This window comes from Osmerus mordax, chromosome 18 (assembly GCF_038355195.1).
Source record: "Osmerus mordax isolate fOsmMor3 chromosome 18, fOsmMor3.pri, whole genome shotgun sequence".
In the NCBI taxonomy this organism is placed as follows: domain Eukaryota; kingdom Metazoa; phylum Chordata; class Actinopteri; order Osmeriformes; family Osmeridae; genus Osmerus; species Osmerus mordax.
This window is the reverse complement of record NC_090067.1, coordinates 13110630-13131123: the sequence shown is the minus strand read 5'-3', so window position 1 is coordinate 13131123 and position 20494 is coordinate 13110630. Positions and strand designations below refer to the sequence as shown.

Sequence of the window (20494 nt, the reverse complement as noted above, 5' to 3'; positions counted from 1 at the left end):
GCTGAGAGATCTTCAGGAATGCCTCTCACTCGCTCCCCCCCTTACTGCACATGCATGCTCATACACACACACACACAATCACAAGAGTGTTCCCAGACGCAGTCAGCTACATTCATCATTTCTTTCATCTCTCTATCAACTTCCTGACTGTTTGGAGGTTGGGGAGGGAGTTACAATATAAGATTTAACACACCAAGCCCCCCCTCCCAGCCCCTCCCCACTCCCTCTCACAGCCCCTCCCCCCTCTCTCTCACAGCCCCTCCCCCCTCCCTCTCACAGCCCCTCTCCCTCTCACAGCCCCTCCCCCCTCCCCCTCACAACCCCTCCCCCCTCACAGCCTCGCCCCCCTCCCTCTCACAGCCCCTCCCCCCTCCCTCTCACAGCCCCTCCCCCCTCCCTCTCACAGCCCCTCCCCACTCCCTCTCTCCATACTCCTCCACTTGCATGGTAGATCACAATGGTATCTGCCGGCCATCTTAATGTAATCATCCAGATGCTGCTCCTGGGAGGAGGAAACTAAGGCTGTGTTGTGTGTCTCTGTTAGTCTGTGTGTCTCTGTTAGTCTGTGTGTGTCTGTTAGTCTGTGTGTGTCTGTTAGTCTGTGTGCATTTGTGGAGTGTGTGAAGCTGTGCGTATGTGGGTCTACCAGGTGTGGGATTGTGTGTGTGTGTGTGTGTGTGTCTGGCAGGTTGTATATATATATATATATATATATATATATGTGTGTGTGTGTGTGTGTGTGTGTGTGTACATATCGGAGTGTGACTCACCATGTAGAAGTAGGAGAGGCAGCAACCGATGGCCCAAAACACTGAACCAGTCTTCACAGACTTCACCTGAGAGAGAGAGAGAGAGAGAGAGAGAGAGAGAGAGAGGGAGAGAGAGACAGAGGGAGAGATAGATAGAGAGAGAGAGAGAGAGAGAGAGAGAGAGAGAGAGAGGAGAGAGAGAGACAGAGAGAGAGAAGGAGAGAGAGATAGATAGAGAGAGAGGGGGAGAGAGAGAGAGAGAGGGGGAGAGAGAGAGAGACAGAGAGAGATAGAGATAGATAGAGAGAGGGGGAGAGAGAGAGAGAGAGAGAGAGAGAGAGGAAACAGGAGAACAAAGGGAAAGAGAGTGTTAAACTCAAACGGGATCAAAAACACATCAAAGTTAAGATCAGCCCTGCCTGGCTCTGAGCTGAAGCGCTCCTAGCACCAGAGGAGGAGGAGGAGGGGGGAGGAAGAAGAGGAGGAGGAGGAGGAAGAAAGAACAGCATAAAGGCTGTCGCTGGGACTCTTGCCCTGAGTGAAGCTAAACAGTTGTTCCATAAATTGTCTGTTCGTGCACTTTAATTACACCCTCTAACCAGCCAGGGACAGCCAGCTGTGTGCTTGTGTTTGAACAGACGAGTTAGCTGGCCCCGCCCCCGAGCAAGGCCCTGACTTTACTTCGGAAATGGAGTGTGATTGACAGGTGATTCTACCTGTCACGATGCCACTGTGGACGAGGGCTGCAGTACGAATGACAACAACAAGAGAGTCAGGTGGCTGAGCGGTTAGGGAATTGGGCTAGTAATCTGAAGGTTGCTGGTTCGATTCCCCGGCTGTGCAAAATTACATTGTGTCCTTGGACAAGGCACTTCACCCTACTTGCCTCGGGGAGAATGTCCCTATACTTACTGTAAGTCACTCTGGATAAGAGCATCTGCTAAATGACTAAATGTAACACCTTATCAAACACCTGACCCACTCTCCCTCTTTACATGAAGGATGGATTGATCGATTACTGGTGCAATGTAGCGGGTACTCGCACACAATACTATGTCAGTTCCACAGTGCAACCTTCTGTCTAGCGTCTATCGATTGCTTCCCCACTGCACAAACACCTCTCAACAATACGCCTCAACACCCACACTTTCATTCTGCTCTCCAACATCCTGTCAGCCTCTCATCGCAGGATTCTCCCTCTTCCTTCACATATATAAAAACATGCTCCTGTTCTCTGGTGCTGTACGCCACGGAGGCTGGAGATGCAGGCCCCTGCAGGAAAAACCCTAGCGCTAACTTACAGCCATAGACGATTAGCCAGCGCTAATGCAGCGCTATGTGCTGCTACTTTTCTGGCCATGGACAATTAGCCTGCGCTAACGCACCGCTAGCTATTGCTAATGATCTAGCCATAGATGATATGTATATGTCGCAAAAAACTGTTGGCTAGCTAGCTTAGCTAACGCGACATTGCTCAAATCCTAGATAGATACTTTTACTGTGCGAATTCGATAAACCTTACCTTCGTAATTGCCGATTTAGCTCGAAACGTACAATTTGAACCCCTTTTTCCTCTTGCTTGAAGGGGCAGCAAGATAGAATCATTACATCATTAAGGATGTACATCAATAATAGTTATTTTGGGAAGAAAACCCGAACTCCTCGTAAAAACCGGCATTTTGAGTGCATCTGCTAGCTACCGGAAGTTGTTAGCCTGACTTGCACAATAAGCGGAAGTGATGCGTGCATAGGGAACTGAATGCGTATACAAGTTAACGCGACAACATTTTATTTTAAACGTTTAATAATTTTAATAATCATTTACCAACAGTATATGTACATATTTTGATATATTTTTTATTTTAGGGTTCGTTGGTTTGGCGGCCCACCTGCATTACACTTGCGGACCACAGTTTGGGAACCGCTGTCCTATATCAAAGACACATTTAGCAAGCACTAACGCTTAGCATTCAACAGCCTGATTCAGACTGTGTTTGTGATGTTTAAGAACATGTCCCACCTTGCAGCCCTTTACAGAAACATGCACACACACACACACACACAAACAAACAAACACACACACACACACACACACAAAGAAAAGTTGGTCAGGATAAGTTAGGGCTAATTAAACGGCAACCTGGAGAAACTGCGGAATTAGAGGTGCGACAGTAAGCAGGGTGCACGGTGTGTGTGTCTCTTTCTCTGTGTGTGTGTGTCGAGTGCCAGTGTTAAGGCCATCTCTCCGGGTTGTGAGGGGGATTTAATTATAGATTATGGGGGAGGGGAGAGGGTGGCCCTGCATGGGGAGATGTGGAGACTAGGACTGAATGGGTTATTAGTAGATAACATGTAGGAGCAGGATAATGAAGAGAGAGGGGAGAAACCACCACCATTTACCAAGCAGAGAAGATGGAGAGGGGGAGGGAGAGGGCCAGAGAGGGAGAGAGAAAGGGAGACAGAGAGTTAAAGAGAGAAACAAATGTAGGTAAATGAGACTGATAATGGAGGCCTGTGATGCATGGGAGCTCTGATTGCTTTTGAGGCCCTCGCCAAATGGATCGCCGGGTGCAACTTAAAGTGTGCGTGCACTGATACATTCTGTGTGTGTGTGTGTGTGTGTGTGTAGGTGTGTTTGTGTGTGTGTGTATGTTTATATAGTGTGTATGTGTATGTAGGTGTGTGTGTGTGTGTGTGTGTGTGTGTGCATGCGTGCGTGAAGGTGTGCGTTTGTGTTGATAACCACCTACGGGAAAAACCAGAGACATCGGAAAATATAATGGTGTCATGACACACACACACACACACACAGAGAGAGAGAAAAGATGATGAAAGAGTAAAAAACACACACACACACACACACCAGTGGGCTGCCTGGGGGTGTGTTAGACTGGCTGTGGAGACAGCAGACCCTTTAGTGCTGTACTGTGGTGAAGCTCAGTCTTAGTCTATTGAGCCTCCATGACTCTCTCACACACACACACACACACACACACGTGACCTCTACACATGCTGAGTGGGGACCTTAGTGGGGAGGATGAGTGTGCTTGGAGAGGTGTCTGAAGCATTGCTTACAGTCTGACTGCTGAGTCATGCTGGAGCTGAATGACACACACACACACACACACACACACACACACACACACACACACACACACACACACACAAGGACACACACACACACACAAACACGGACACACACACAAGGACACACACACACACATAAACACGGACACACACACAAGGACACACACATAAACACGGACACACACACACACACATACACACACACGTCCAGGCAGAGCAAGACAGAAGGTTGTTGTGTTCTGCCAAGCTCACCGGGGGAGACACACACACACGACCAACCAGGCAGAGAGGCCTGATCACTTGCCTAGAACCACTCACTGTCCTTGGGCCCAGGATGAACAGGAGGACAAGGAGGGAGGGAGGTAGAGCGAGAGGGAAGCATGGAAAGAGACAGACCAGAGAGACAGAGAAGAAGGAGAGTATAAAGAAAGTAGGAGAATGGCTGAAGCTCATTGTCCTGTCAGGGCTGGAGTCTGGAGGTCCGAGTGATGACCGGTGATGACCAGCCAGCCAGCCTCTCTGTACATCTGTGCGCGTCCCTGTGTGTGCGTCCCTGTGTGTGCGTCCCTGTGTGTGCGTCCCTGTGTGTGCGTCCCTGTGTGCGCGTCCCTGTGTGTGCGTCCCTGTGTGTGCGTCCCTGTGTGTGCGTCCCTGTGTGTGCGTCCCTGTGTGCGCGTCCCTGTGTGCGTGTCGTCCCCCCCCCCCCTCCTCACCCAGAGATAGTAGGTGAACTGCAGGGCGAAGATGGCGATGCCCTCATTGTCGAAGGAGCCCGCCACCGAGCGGGAGATGTAACCGGGGACGATGGCGATGAAGCAGGCAGCCAGGAGCCCCGCCCCCTGGTTCCACAGCTCGCGGGTGAGCAGGAAGGTGGAGATGGAGGTGAGGCCGCTGAACACCGGAGCCAGGAACACGCACACGTCTCGGATGTGAACCGTGATGTGGAGCAGGTTCAGGATGTAGTGGATCAGGCCCGCAGTCACCATCAGCCCTGGATACACCTGGGGGGGAGAGAGGGAGGGAGGGATGAGGCAAAGAGATAGAGGGAGGGAAGGAAGGGGGAGAGAGAGAGAAAGGGAGGGAGGGATGAGGCAAAGAGATAGAGGGAGGGAAGGAAGGGGGAGAGAGAGAGCGAGGGAGGGAGGGATGAGGCAAAGAGATAGAGGAAGGGAAGGAAGGGGGGAGAGAGAGAGAGAGGGAGGGAAAGAAGGGGGGAGAGGGAGGGAAGGAGAGGGAACCAAATAAAATACCGGGGCAGGGAGAGCAAAGAAAGAGAAAGAGAAAAAGAGAGAGAGAAACAGACCAGAACATAATTAGTGGCACATAAACATTTGCATGGAACATATATATTTGCATGGAACATGAATACATGACATTTGCATACACAGATAACGCGAATTGCGATAACATCCCTGTTCAACATTCACAGCGTCACTTCCATACAGCCTCACTCCCAGTATAACCTACATACCACGAGTCCACTTCACATCTACCCTTCCCTTCCCTTCCCCTCCCCTCCCCTCTCCCTCTCCCTCTCCTCTCCTCTCCTCTCCTCTCCCTCTCCTCCCCTCTCCTCCCCTCTCCCTCTCCTCCCCCTCTCCTCCCCTCTCCTCCCCTCTCCTCCCCTCTCCTCCCCTCTCCCTCTCCTCCCCCTCTCCTCCCCCTCTCCTCCCCTCTCCCTCTCCTCCCCCTCTCCTCACTTCTAATCACCAGGAGGGGGAGGGATGAAACACCCTCCCCCAGGGTCCCCGCAGGGCTCCCAGAGGCCGCAGGGCTCCCAGAGGCCGCAGGGCTCCCAGAGGCCGCAGGGCTCCCAGAGGCCGCAGGGCTCCCAGAGGCCGCAGGGCTCCCAGAGGCCGCAGGGCTCCCAGAGGCCGCAGGGCTCCCAGAGGCCGCAGGGCTCCCAGAGGCCGCAGGGCTCCCAGAGGCCGCAGGGCTCCCAGAGGCCGCAGGGCTCCCAGAGGCCGCAGGGCTCCCAGAGGCCGCAGGGCTCCCAGAGGCCGCAGGGCTCCCAGAGGCCGCAGGGCTCCCAGAGGCCGCAGGGCTCCCAGAGGCCGCAGGGCTCCCAGAGACCGCAGGGCTCCCAGTCCCGAGGTCTGGGTTTGCCTGGCGAGCCACAGGCACCTCAAGAACTACAAGAGTCAGGTGGCTGAGCGGTTAGGGAATCGGGCTAGTAATCTGAAGGTTGCCGGTTCGATTCCCGGCCTTGCCAAATTAAGTTGTGTCCTTGGGCAAGGCACTTCACCCTACTTGCCTCGGGGGAATGTCCCTTTACTTACTGTAAGTCGCTCTGGATAAGAGCGTCTGCTAAATGACTAAATGTACAAGAACTACGAGAACCACAATCCTGGGAGTGTGAACTCCGAGCACCAGGCCAGCCCCAGAGCAGAAGGGGCTGTGATGTGACGGCCCTCCAGGTGGACCTGCAGCGCTGGCCCTCTGTGCTCCATCACAGAGCTGGGTTGCTGGCTCCACTGGGAGCTATTGTTACGGGGTGTCACATTAATTCAGGTCTTTTTTTATCGATGGCTTGGGAGAGGGAAGGAGACAGAACAAGGGACAAAAAGCGAGAGAGAGGGAGAGAGAGAGCGGTAAAGAGAGGTAGAGAGAGAGAGGTAGAGAGAGAGCGCGAGCGAGACAGGGAGAGGTAGAGAGAGTGTCACCTACCTCCTCCTGAGAGTGGGGGAAGCGGGCAGCACTCAAAGTCACATTAACTGCTATCTGCTCGTCCATCTTTAAAACGCTGAGCCCATCTTGTGCTAAGAGACTCAGGTTATCATATACAATTAATGAGGCCTGCCAGTTTATCAGACACAGCCAGAATAAGAAGGAGGGGAGGTGTGGGGACAGGGAGCTGCTAGATGGGGAAGAAAGGGGGAAAAGAGGGGGAGCGGGAGGAGAGGTGACGGAGGTATAGACCTGCAGAGAGATGAAGGACAGAGGGAGGAAGTGAGAACAGCCTCAGTTTGAGTAACTTCTCCTCGGGAGTTCAGGGGAAGTGACACGCCACTTAGAGAGGAAGTGACACGCTGCCACTCCGGGTTATAGGTGTGGAGGTGCATTACCCGAGACAGGGGTCCGCTCCTCCAGAGAGCTGATCCATCACCCCAGCCATCTGCTGCAGGCTGCCTCCAACACCTGCTGGAGACTGGCCTTCTCCACCCTAGGACCCCCCCTCTCCCCCTGCCCCACCCTAGGACACCACTCTCCCCACCCCCACTCCCCCCCCCCCCGCCCTCACTCGGGAGCGGTTCTTCTTCAGAGAGCAGAACCATCACTAGCCGGAGCTCAACATAACAGAACAAATTTTCAAAAAATGACTGAGGTCCCGTAAACATCGGGCTGTTCACACGCCAGCAGCTAGGATGCTAATGGCAGAGAGAAATCTAGCAGATAGCTGGAGAACACAGCAAGGATGCTAGCGAGGGAGGGAAGGAGACGGTGATAGAGAGAGGGAGGGAGAGTGATAGAGAGATTGAGACAGAGTGATAGAGAGAGGGAGACAGAGTGATAGAGAGAGGGAGACAGAGTGATAGAGAGAGGGAGAAAGAGCAATAGAGAGAGGGAGACAGAGCGATAGAGAGAGGGAGACAGAGCGATAGAGAGAGGGAGACAGAGCGATAGAGAGAGGGAGACAGAGCGATAGAGAGAGGGAGGGAGAGTGATAGAGAGAGGGAGGGAGAGTGATAGAGAGAGGGAGACAGAGCGATAGAGAGAGGGAGGGAGAGTGATAGAGAGAGGGAGGGAGAGTGATAGAGAGAGGGAGACAGAGTGATAGAGAGAGGGAGGGAGAGTGATAGAGAGAGGGAGGGAGAGTGATAGAGAGAGGGAGAGTGATAGAGAGAGGGAGGGAGAGTGATAGAGAGAGGGAGACAGACAGAGTGATATAGAGAGAGGGACAGAGAAGGGCGGGGTGGAGGGGGTGGACGAGAGGAGGAGGGGTCACTGCTGCCGGCTTATCTCGCCCCCACAGCCACACAGACGGAAGAACAGGTCAGGGAAGACTGATGGTCAACACACAGGTGAGGCCCAAAAACCTGACATGATTTCCTCGGGACCACAGGCGATTCTCTGTCTCCAGAAGCCACACAGCTGTCAAGAAAATACTTTGCTACCAGAAGGTTGTAACTCAAGGGCTGTGTAGACAAATTCCTATTATTACCATGCATTTCTTTGTTTGGGGAACATTTCCTTTTAAACCCTCAAGAGCAAGGTTCTCCCTAGGGTGCCCCCGCAGCATACCGTGTGAGAGTGCGTAGCATGTGGGCTGAGGCATTACTGCAGCAGCCTGGATTCAAATCCAGCCCTGGGCCCTTTGCTGCATGTCTTCCCCTTTTCTATCCCCTCTCTCACTCCCTTCCTCCCTCCCTCTCCCCCTTCCCCCCTCCCTCCCTCTCTCTCTCTCTCTCCCTTCCTACCTCCCTCTCCCCCTCCCTCTCCCTTCCTACCTCCCTCTCCCTTCCTACCTCCCTCTCCCCCTCCCTCTCCCCTTCTCTCACTCCCTTCCTCTCCCCCTCCCCCCCTCTCTCTCTCCCTTCCTACCTCCCTCTCCCCCAGTCTCTCTCCCTTCCTACCTCCCTCTCCCCCTCTCTCTCTCACACTTCAAAACATGGAGACTGTCCCCCAAAATATATATCTTAGAACAACTAAAACGAGTGGTGTTTCCAGACGTACCGTCCCCCCCACGATCCTCCCCAGGGGATACCACGACCGCTCGTCGAACCAGTTGAGGAACTCGTAGAAGCCATTGGTGGTGAGGTGATGCGTGGATCTGTAGTTGAACCTGGCGGAGGAGAAAGGAGAGTCCGTTAAACAAATATATATATTATTTTTTTTATCACGTTATGTCCGCCAATCGTAACAAGTACAGGTAAATTCGTTGTCAAGTGGAACCAAATTAGTTTCCTCGCAGCTCTAAACTTAAAAAAATAAAAAATAAAAAATGAAATGACTGTTCTGGAAACATGACATGTTTAATCTCTGCGTGCTTGTTGAGGGACGCGGGGCAAAGTGGTACTCCAGATGATCAATTCTACGAGTGTCACTGTCTATATTACAATGACCCGATAATTATACCACTATAATAGTTTGAATGAGGGCTTCAAGGCCTTGTGTCACATTGGGATTAAATTTAATTTAATACAAAGTTAAATTTATTTGACAAATAAATAAATGTTCCCTGGTGCCTCACTGCAGTTGGGAAAACCCATTTAGCAGCGATCTCACGGACAGCAGAGCGAAGTGTTTCCTTCCTGCTTCAGTCAGTGATGGCGTGGATAAAGTGGCCTGCCAGATGCATTAGCAGTTCAACACAAGGCTGCTGAAAGCTCCAGTCTGACAGAGCGGTCCTAAGCAGCAAGCAGGTGAGCTTCCTGCTGTCGTGGACCCCCATCCAACCAGAGATCTCTCCCCGAGTTCAGACACGAGGAGAGGGGATCGAAAGCGTCGCTGGTGACTCCAGTCCATCATTGCTACATTTTGTGTGGTGGACCTGGGCTCACTTGACAAATGCCCGCTAATGTCTGGTACTGCTAGAGCTGCACCTCTCTCTCTCTCTCTCTCTCTCTCACTCTCACTCACTCACTCACGCCCAGTCCCCTTGAGCGGTCCAGCTGGAATGTGTTCCTAGACGACTCAGCAACGTTAACTGATTACTGAGTATCTATTACCTGGCAGGGTCAAAAGGTCAGAGACTTACCCAGGCAGACGGACCAGTCAAACCCCCATCCCAGCTCAGGTGCCATGACAACCCCCATTATTCCAGCTCAGGTGCCATGACAACCCCCATCCCAGCTCAGGTGCCAGCACAACAGCGGCTCGAGCTACACCGCAGAAGCTCTTTCACCGCCAAGGGAGAAGAAAAAATGTCCGACCAAGGTGAACTGGAACCCCACTCAACGGCGACACGGTTCTAAACAAACCCGTAGGCTCACCGGGTACCAAAAGGAAACACTTTTCCTTTCTGTCCTTTCGTTCAGACCGATACGTGCAGGCTAGTCACAACAGACACCAGCTGTTACCGGCAGCAGTTTCCATCACCGTGCCTTACTAAGTCAGGGGGTCGATGTTTCAAACTCAACTAAGCTAACAAAACCAATCAACAGGGCGGCCACGGTGTGGTTATCGGAGCAAACAGCCCCCCTCAGTGTCTGAACGCCGTTGTTCTACCTCGGTCTTGTTTGCTCCAGCTCGCTGCCCTAAACCCACATGAGCTGTTCCGTCAAACTTCTGGGGGGGGGGGGGGGAACATTCTCGGGCCGCGGAGTTCGAACGTCTCTTGATGAGGTCTCAAGGGATGACCCGGCAACCAGATACTTTTATCCCTCAGTAAAGCGCTGGTAACTCCTTCAGAAGTGGATAACCCACGACACTGCCGTTTACGGCTGATTCATTAATCTCACTGCCTCAATCAGCCATCGCCAGTGTCTATAACCCCCTCTATTCCTTGAATAGCAGGATTACAACAGCCTGGAAACGCCTAGCTAACAACCACTTACCGGATGTTCTGCTTGGATTAGCACCAGTTGGATTAGCCAACACAGTGAACTACCAAGAAAGACCAATGGGAGGAGAATAGGGAATGACAGATGCCAAAATGTATTCCCCTACTGCATCCAAGTTTGGCTACTCTCCAACCACTTCTATGGCACTAAGGGAAACCCCCCCCCTCCTCCCTCTCCAACGAGCTGGCTAGCTAAGGTTCCCCCTCCTCAACTAGCTGGCTGGCTAAGGTTCCCCCCTCCTCAACTAGCTGGCTAGCTAAGGTTCCCCCCTCCTCAACTAGCTGGCTAGCTAAGGTTCCCCCCTCCTCAACTAGCTGGCTGGCTAAGGTTCCCCCCTCCTCAACTAGCTGGCTGGCTAAGGTTCCCCCCTCCTCAACTAGCTGGCTAGCTAAGGTTCCCCCCTCCTCAACTAGCTGGCTAGCTAAGGTTCCCCCCTCCTCAACTAGCTGGCTAGCTAAGGTTCCCCCCTCCTCAACTAGCTGGCTAGCTAAGGTTCCCCCCTCCTCAACTAGCTGGCTAGCTAAGGTTTCCCCCTCCTCAACTAGCTGGCTAGCTAAGGTTCCCCCCTCCTCAACTAGCTGGCTAGCTAAGGTTTCCCCCTCCTCAACTAGCTGGCTAGCTAAGGTTTCTCCATCTCTCTCAGAAGACCAAATGCTAATGGGGCCTTGGGGCCAAGAGAACGAGAAGCAAGGTGACTCTGGAGGCACAGTCTGCCAGGGCACACAGTCTGCCAGGGCACCCAGTCTTGTACTATCATACAGCTGACTACCCAACATTCAGCAATGACAAGAAGAAGAAGGGCTGATTGCTTGCAACTAGGCAAGCTGAGGGTTGCGGCTTGACCGGCTACATGTGACAGGGTGATATTACCGAGATTTATGCTCAATGCCCCGGCAACTTGTAAATTGGTTTCTCTTCGTAGCACGAAGGCAATCTCGTACAGATGCTACAGGAAATTAGTTAATTATTCTGGATTGAAATGTTTGCTGTAATCACTTGCTCATCAGTGGGATGGGTTAGATAGATTCTTTCGCTGCTGATGTAGAGGTGTTTGTGTGAATCAGAACAGGATGGAGAAACTGGACCACCGAGATTAAAGTCTGCGTGTGTTGATGATGAATAAAACGATAATGCTAATGATTCTGCCAAATCAACCATTTCAGGGATTAGGGAAAAGCCAATGAGAAGTCGCTTAATTTCAGAAAGTAAACAAAAGCTAAAAACTTGGAAGCCTCGTCGACGTCGCAGAGCACTTCCATGAACGCTTCATGATTTTAAAAAGCATCAAGGGGGGAAAGCAGTTAAATCACCATGGCAATGGAAGAAAAATCCCCACTGTCAAATTAGCCACAAGGCTCATTAATTTCATCGCATTAGGCCTAAACTCAAATGTCACCATTTTAAACTTTTCAAAACAAGCCAGCTGGCAGTGGTTGTTGGGGAAACCATGACCAGATGGTTGTCGCTTCGCTTCCCAGGTGAGGCATACAGCCATGGTGTCAATAAGTAAGTGTCTTAGCTACTGACAATTCAAATCAGGGCACCAGAGACTACAAGCTGAGTCAGGGCATCTGCCCAAGCGAAAACAAAGACAATGTCATCTGATAAGGAAAACACTCTCAGAAGTCAAGACGAAATACGCACATTTCAAAATGTTGAACAAGCAATTGACAGTGGGAGTTCAATGAGGCGTGATACTGCATTGCTGTCCGGGGCTTGGGCCTAGCCAGGAGGAAAGAGCAGGCAATAAAACAGGCCAGTTTATTTGCTCAACACAGCTCCACATTTTGACGAGAGCGAAGACAAACAAGAGCACATAAAGCAGAAGATGGGCTGAGCAAACCCGCCAGGGGCTGAGCCCACCAATCTTAAAATAGGCGCTCCCGTTATTAAGACACGGACTCCATCGCTCCTGCTCCTCCAAGACGAGTCACCGACACAGACCAAGTCCAAAACAACCTTCACTTCACAGAAGCTCCTGTTACGGATGGGCCCAATTATCCAGCGCTCATTTCCGCCGCAATCCGAGCATGACTCAGACTCAGAACGTGGACGCCCCCCTCCTCTTTCTGGAGCTCAGTCAGGTCTGATGCAGACCTCAGACGTGGCCGTTCGCCATCTGTTGCGATTTGCGAAGTCATTCTGTTGTTTGCTGCGTGCTCTGACGGTTTCGCTCACAGGACCAGAACATACTCAGTCCCGGCCTTTGACCAGTGCAGCATCAGAGCTGCAGTCTGGCCCAGCAGGGGGGGGGGGGGGGGGGGGGCACCATGCCCAGACCATCGAGAGCTCCATCCGCATTGGATACGCTAGGTCGGACGGCGTTAAAAGACTGCAGTGTTGTTCTACAAGTCTCGACGGTGCATGACCAAACTTTAAACAAATGTGTACACAGCTTCTGACAGACAGAAACAGCGAGAGTTTAACCTCTTGTTACACAAGCTTCGGTGGCTTGTGCACAGCGAATGCACAGGCATCGGCGCGGAACTCTATTAAAAACTTTATAAAAGGGCATTCGGCGCTCAAGTCCATTTCACACTCCATGGACTGCAGTTTCCCCGAGACAGAATAGGACGATAAAAGAAGCCGTGGCTCAAAGACTCAGAAGCCCAACATTGTTAGCTCGCTTCAGGGCGACGGAGGGAAAAGGGATGGACTCGCAAGGTCGACCGATCTGGACTCTTTTCCGACTCCCTACCAAACCCCGACACTACAGAGCCCCACAGGCAGCTGTCTGAAGCTCATCAGCGGAGTCTCAAAGGAACATGGAGAACCCTACACATCTCCTTGAAACCACAGCTTACGTAACAAACCAGTTCTGTACAGCCCAACCTGACCCGCTGCAAGGACTACGGCGTGGTGCTTCAGGCGGGAGACAGGAAGAAGATTGTGAGACAGAGGCTCGGGCCAGACCCTTTCCAGCTGGTCTTGCAAACCCAGAGGAGATTTGGGAGGCTATTCTAAAGCCTCTTGATCTCAACACCTCACCAGAAAAAAGGTAGGCCTTCACTTCAACAGACAAGCCAGCCTAGGTAGCTGCTGCATTCCACAGAATCGGCAAACGAGACAGCTAGGCCGTGGTAAATAAATAATGAAGTCTTTTCACTTTCGCTGAGGTATTTTTATTACAGCAGCAACAGTATCAGGGCAAAATCAGCCAGAGGCTGGCTACGTGATAAAAGCTTCTTTAGCGCTCGCCATTTTGGTTATTAAAAAGGGTGACCTATGGGGATGCTTTCACCACACTGCCTCCAATTAAAATTGTATGTTCTACAAACAACTCATTGTCAGATTGAATAATGCAGTTTAATAACGCAGACTTTCAGGATTCAAATCCCTGAGAAGCGTAGGAATCTGACAGAAGTTTACCACAGGGTCAATAATATATAGGGTCGCGTATTTCCATTGTTTGGATCTTGAAAGTACCTCCCTCGCTCTGCTTTCAACCCCTCACTGGTGCAAACCACAGCAAGGCAGAGAGAAAAGGGCATAAAGGGACCATCAATAAGCCTTCTTGGCAAATCTCAGCATTCGCCCTCAAGGAGCAACACTGGAATGAGGATGAGGTGAGAGATGGATCGGAAATTACAGCCGGAAATTAGATGAATCTGATGGAGATGAAAGAAACACCTTCAAGAAGAATGGGCTTGGGGAGAGAGGGTTTTCTTTTTTTTTTTGATTAATTCAGCTTCTCATCGCAACCTTGAAAGTCTGTTTGAAAACGGACGAGAAAATGTTTTTCATGCCGACTTATGGGTCTCCAAAAGCCTTAAAACATTCCACAGATACCAATTATCTATGTCTGATCAGACCTGTTGAATTTTACAGAATGCCTTCAAAACCAGAACCTTTACAAACAGGGTATTGTAATTAGAGGGAGTGAGTTCATCACAATCCCAACAAATACCAATAACTAAAAATAGCAACACTAATCCCAGTAGCCTGTCAAACGTGAAATGTCAACGCCGATATTAAATCCTCACAGATAATTCCAGAGCATCTTGAGCAGGGGTGGTTGGTGCCTGTGGGGGGCTGGTGGAGTGTAGACCCCTTTGTCCCCTGAGAGCCAAAGACAGAGCAGACGTGATATTCAAACAAAGAAGGGGGTAAACAAATCAGAGAGGGAAAGAGAGCGAGAGAGCGAGCGCGGACTACCTCCCTGTTCCCCACGCACCTTGGCCGTCATCCCGGGAGACGGCCAACAAATCAAACAAGAATCCCAAACCTGCAGTTTCCACACGGCTGGAAAACCAGCGAGCGAACACAACCAACCCTTTAAAGAACCGACTTACAGGACTGAGAACACCTCTCCACTGTTATCCACATATCAAGGCCATTCCAGATGCAGCTTCACTGTACCTGGCACGGCCGTAACAAGAGGGTTCTGCCTCTGAAGGCGAAAAGAGTAGATCCAGGCCTCCGAGGACCACAGCTTCAGAGTCAGACCGGGAAACGGTGTTTAAGGGTGTTTATTATGGGATAGATTTGTGGGGGGAGCAGGAGGGTTGGGGGGAGGCGTGCATCCAGGCAGCGTCTCGTTTGGTCGGAGATTTAACACCTAGCCTTGGATTCTGAGTTTAACAATTTTAGACTAATGGCGCCTCAGCTGAAAAAATCTTAACTCAGAATGACGGCACAAAACATCCTGTTGGTCGCAATACCGCTCTGGAAAAACGAATCACTGAGGCCATAATGCCCAAATTGAGCTCAAATGGAGAGAAGTAGAAGCCAGGTTTATCTGGTGAGAGCCCACAGAGAATATCAATGACACACGCCTGAAGTGAGACTACATGGCCCACAGCAAGGTTCTACTGTCATCAACTGGACTGCGTGAGGTAGTGAAGTGTTACATTTACATTACATTTAGTCATTTAGCAGACGCTCTTATCCAGAGCGACTTACAGTAAGTACAGGGACATTCTCCCCGAGGCAAGTAGGGTGAAGTGCCTTGCCCAAGGACACAACGTCATTTGGCACGGCCGGGAATCGAACCAACAACCTTCTGATTAATAGCCCAACTCCCTAACCGCTCAGCCATCTGCTGCCCTGTTGCTCTGCTTATGACTAGCAGGTACAAGGCAGGATAGTAGCAGTGTAACAGTGTGTGGAAACTTGAAGGTGTCACTGTTAGTGTCAATACAACCATCTATAGGAGGATGCTTTTTTTTTTTTTTTTTTTTTTTTACATTTAGGTAGTCTGAGGCAGTAGTAGGCCCCATTTGCCTACTACTGTGGGGATAAAGCATGAACATGTAATACATGTTTTGTAATTGGACGGTACGCATTCAGCACACAACCCCCCCCCCCCCCCAAAACAACAATTAATATTCACACGAAACGAGCTTGCATCACGGTGAGGAATTCAAAAGGAAAGAAAAAAAACAACAACCTAACAGTTCCCAAAAGGCCGTGCGCTGCCGCGGTTCTGCTGTGCGTGATTCAAATCAGGAGGATAAAAGGCATGCTGATCCAACATGAAGCCCGGGATCCCAGAGGCTTCTCTACCAGAGCTCTGCGTGACCGAGGGCCGTGATTAGGGCCAGCGTGCACACAGTCTGGGGCCAACAGGCTCCAGCGAACACACAGATACTCTGTAATTACCTTCCGACAAGAAGCCCTGCCTCGTATTGAAGCACTAATGAACGTGGTATCACACAGATAAACAGTAGCTCCGTATTAACAACCGTTGCACACCGAGACCTTAATGGAGGCCGACCAGGAGATGAAAGGTGATCCGTCCCTGTTCTGGAGTCTGGACCAAACCCAGGGTTTCCCGCAGCACTTTTCAGTTAAGGCGGCTGCCTAAGCAACACATTCCTGCCGCCTTTTAGTGCAGCATGCGCAGAGCAGAGCACAGGGCAGCAGATTAAACCCTTAATGATCTCCAGGGAGAAATTGCACTCTTACGGTAACACCGAGGCAGCAACAAAATACAAAACATGCAAAGTTCTACAATATAAATCCACAATACGCAGGTACACAGGACTGCAAAGAAGTGTTCCCCTGAACCCAATTACAAGGCAGGAAGTCCTACTGGCCTGTCGTGGTAGCTCTGCTGCAGTGGAGCGGGGGGGGGGGGGACCACTGGGGTGTGAAGGCTGTACCTATCTGGAGTCTGATGGAACCAGGGAGCTGAAAAGGCCCTGAGCTTTGAAAGCACTGCAGATCTGAAAGCTACCAATCTCTACACAGCACACGCACACACACCCTAACCGTCTGTCTCTAACACAACTCAGACACACACACGCAGGAACACACACACCCACCCACACACACGCAGGAACACACACACTCCAACTGTGTCTCTAACACAACTCAGACACACACACACACACACGCAGGAACACACACACGCAGGAACACACACACTCCAACTGTGTCTCTAACACAACTCAGGGACACACACGCAGGAACACACACACGCAGGAACACACACACTCCAACTGTCTGTCTAACACAACTCAGGGACACACACACGCAATCTCCTGTTCTGCAACACCAGGAGACTAAACCACCTGCAATGAGGTAGCGCCGACATGCTACCTGTCTTCTTATAAGTCATCAAATCAGATATCTTTCACCCCCCCTCCCCCCTCCCCTCTCCCATGGAGACATGCCCAAAAAACAGATACTAAATATAAAGATCGCCCCCCCATAACATTTTTTTTTTTTTTTTACTTTTGGTGAAAGCATAAAATGGAATCTTAATACCACAGCTGTGCACAATGGTCTAGTCCAAATTTAATTGTTAATACTCCCACCCCAACACACCCCAGAAAAACTAAGACATGCAACCCTAATTGCCTGAATCGATCTAGGTGTACAATACAGCCGTTCCAGTAGACTGCAGCCTGGCATACTGGCTAACTCCACAGCACTCCCCCCCCCCCCCCCCTAATAACCAGAGTAAAAAGTGGAGGTGCCCAACATCCCCACACACGCTAGCACAGCCTGGGAGTGTCCGTATCGAGGAGGCATGAGGCTGGATACGGAGCCGAGGAGCCCCAGTCCCACAGTCCCCAGGATCACACGAGTTCCAGCAGAGCAGCAATAATTAGACACTGTCTGCTCTCCAGCCCTGCACCGCTTGATCATCAGCTCTTAAGCACGATCGCCACCACACATTCTACAGCTGAGAAGGTGTAGATGGAGAGAGAGGAAGACGTGGAGAGAGAGAGACGTGGAGAGAGAGAGAGAGAAAGACGTGGAGAGAGAGAGAGAGACGTGGAGAGAGAAAGACGTGGAGAGAGAGAGACGTGGAGAGAGAGAGACGTGGAGAGAGAGAAAGACGTGGAGAGAGAGAGACGTGGAGAGAGAGAGAGAGAAAGACGTGGAGAGAGAGACGTGGAGAGAGAGAGACGTGGAGAGAGAGACGTGGAGAGAGAGAGACGTGGAGAGAGAGACGTGGAGAGAGACGTGGAGAGAGAGACGTGGAGAGAGAGAGAGACGTGGAGAGAGAGACGTGGAGAGAGAGACGTGGAGAGAGAGAGAGAGAGACGTGGAGAGAGAGAGAGACGTGGAGAGAGAGACGTGGAGAGAGAGAGACGTGGAGAGAGAGAGGGAGATAGAGAGATGGAGAAAGAGAGAGACGTGGAGAGAGAGAGGGAGATAGAGAGAGGAAAGGAGAGAGGAAAGGAGAGAGAGAGATGGAGAGATGAATAATCTACCCACAGGGAAAACTAGCAGGCATAAATCCCATGCTTCACTTGGTCTAGTCTGGCCTCTCCAACAGGGGGGCTGGGAGCAGAGGAAGAGTTGTGGTTAACATACCTCTTCCTCTGCTCAGCCTCATTCTGTTACAGTCCTCCTCTTCCCTCACCACTCTCCCCCTACCTCTCTGGCCTCAAACACTCCTTCCTTCCCTCCCTCTTCATTTCCTCCACCTCCCTCCCGTCCTTCCCCCTCTACCTGCAACCCTCTTTCTACTTTACTCCCCCTTCCCTCCCCTCACTCTTCTGTTCCTGGCTGTAACGAGGCCAAGGAGGCTCCAGGTACGAGGACTATGAAGTCTAGAGGGATCCAGGAGGATCCAGTAATGTAACTAATATGAGCCTACTCTTCTCAGGAAAACAACGGGGAGCCGGAATAAACTTCAAATGTTGGATCCATTTTTAGCTTAACTAGTTTGATTCAACTTTGAGAGGACAGGGGGGTGATTCGGGGCTTAGAATATCTCTACCGAGGTTGGGTAACCCAGACACTTTAAGTTACATCGTTAAGATACACGTAACGATGTCGTTGAGATTTAGCCGGGAATGGGCTAGGAATAACACAGCCAATTAAAATGTACTGGTAAAATTAAATCACGCTAACGCTGAATTAATCAAGTGGGGGCGATGAATTAATTATGAGGCATGACACCCAATTTAAATACTTCTACCACACAAGAGGCGATTACGTGTTTGTGCCATGTTCATCTCAGACATTTTCCAGTGGTACCTGATATATTTTTTACGAGTATGATGACTGTGTGTTGCGGTACAAGTTTCCATTTTGAATAAAACATGCCGTGTCAGAGACCTTCTGATAAGCAGACTTGGGGAAAACATCTTCAACAATCACAACAGCCGCAGCGTCATTAAGAACTAACCGACCTTGGAGTTTGTTACAGATACTTGGGGTAAATATTCAGTTTTTAACTCAATAAGCCCTGACAGACTGAGGTAATATAACTGTTAGACTGAACCCAACGCAACGCACTATGAATACTGAGCACTTAACTACTACATAAACTTAATATAACAGAGCTCCCGATAGAATTTGAATTCATTACAAACAACCCTCTTTAAAGTTCCTCGCACGAATTTATCTGTGCAAATGACTGAATGTAAACAATTTCCCCGCAATTAAAAGCCGTTTAAGGGCCATTAGGAACAAACAGCCCACATATGGCATAACTCTGTATTCAAATATTTGCCCGGGAGTTTAATCATTCGAGGCGCACTCGCCATGCTTCCCGCATTTGATTTCACCTCTTCATTAGCAGTTTAAACTCTCCGGCTTCCATCTTTGGGGGAGGGGGGGAATAAATTTTATTTTTAATGTTAAGAAAGACTGCTTCAAAGAGCTCTGTGTTAACGGCAGCCATTTGCAGGGCCCTCTCGCTGTACAAGCTGAAGGAGAGAGATAGGGGCTGGATACCGGCTTGCCTCAGTCATGGCACGGCTTGTGCCCCAGCTCCGTGGCGGGTAGGGGCGCTTGTTTGATGTAGCGGCGCTTAATGAAGCACACAGTTTAATGAGTAATCATGCAGGATAGCAAGGGAACCACAGGGGACGGAAGACTTTGTAAAACAGAAAAAAACAGCCCGTCTTAATAGTGGATGTGTCTCTGCATGTGTAATTACAGCTGGCGGAACACGGTTGGTGGAGCGGAATTGCTGCTCTAGTTTTCCGAGAGAGTAAAGACAATGATCGACCTTCTATTTTTTATTTTTTTTGCATCCCTTCTGTAAACATCACTTCAAACAACCCCCACCCCCCTCCTCTATACCCGCATTAACATTAGGTGCGTTCGACATGGACTGACTTCATGCAGCGCCACAGCCGGCTGCAGGCGTCTGATTTGAAACTGAATTCTGGTTAGACTTTTTGTCCGACTTGAGACGGCGCCGAGGCTAGGTCACTGTGACGTCACCATCAAAGTACCGTGAGATCGATTCGAGAACTGCCGGCTGTGTAGCCGAGCGCATTTTCTCAAGAGCAACTGCACGGGTTCTAATGACAACACAGCTATTTCATGATTGGCCAGACTCACACACGTGTTTTGTAATTATTCTGACGCCTTCAGTTTCGCCAATTCTCAAATCCGGACCAAACAGTTTAATTGAATAAAAAAAAAATTGAAGAAAGGGTTTTAGTCCACCTCTTCACTAACGGAAAGACTAAGTTTAATTATAAATAAAGTAAAGTAAGCAAACAGCGCTTGATCCGCCATGACTGACGTCAATGCAGAAAACCCAGAAGCAGGAATGTCCGACTTCAGAGCCGTTTTTAACTCCTCCCCGACTGCATGCGGCTACTCTCGCTGGTCGTTTCATGCAGCCGCAGTCCATGTCGACTGCCCCTATTACTACACAGTTGAAACACTTGCAACACGACTCAGATGAAGCCATCACGGTCCGCTAATATCTGTATCATGACATCATCAACACAA

At 50.5% G+C, this 20494-nt stretch overlaps 1 protein-coding gene across 1 annotated transcript in view; it reads right to left on the bottom strand.

Annotated features, from left to right (window-relative positions):
* stt3b (STT3 oligosaccharyltransferase complex catalytic subunit B) overlaps window positions 1-20494 on the bottom strand; it is a 48237-nt gene that overhangs the window by 12401 nt on the left and 15342 nt on the right. The window contains exons 2-4 of the mRNA XM_067255462.1: window positions 8511-8619; window positions 4550-4837; window positions 771-836 (exon numbers count right to left, since the gene is read on the bottom strand). Coding sequence (XP_067111563.1) covers window positions 771-836; window positions 4550-4837; window positions 8511-8619 — 463 coding nt within the window. The remainder of the gene's footprint in view (window positions 1-770; window positions 837-4549; window positions 4838-8510; window positions 8620-20494) is intronic.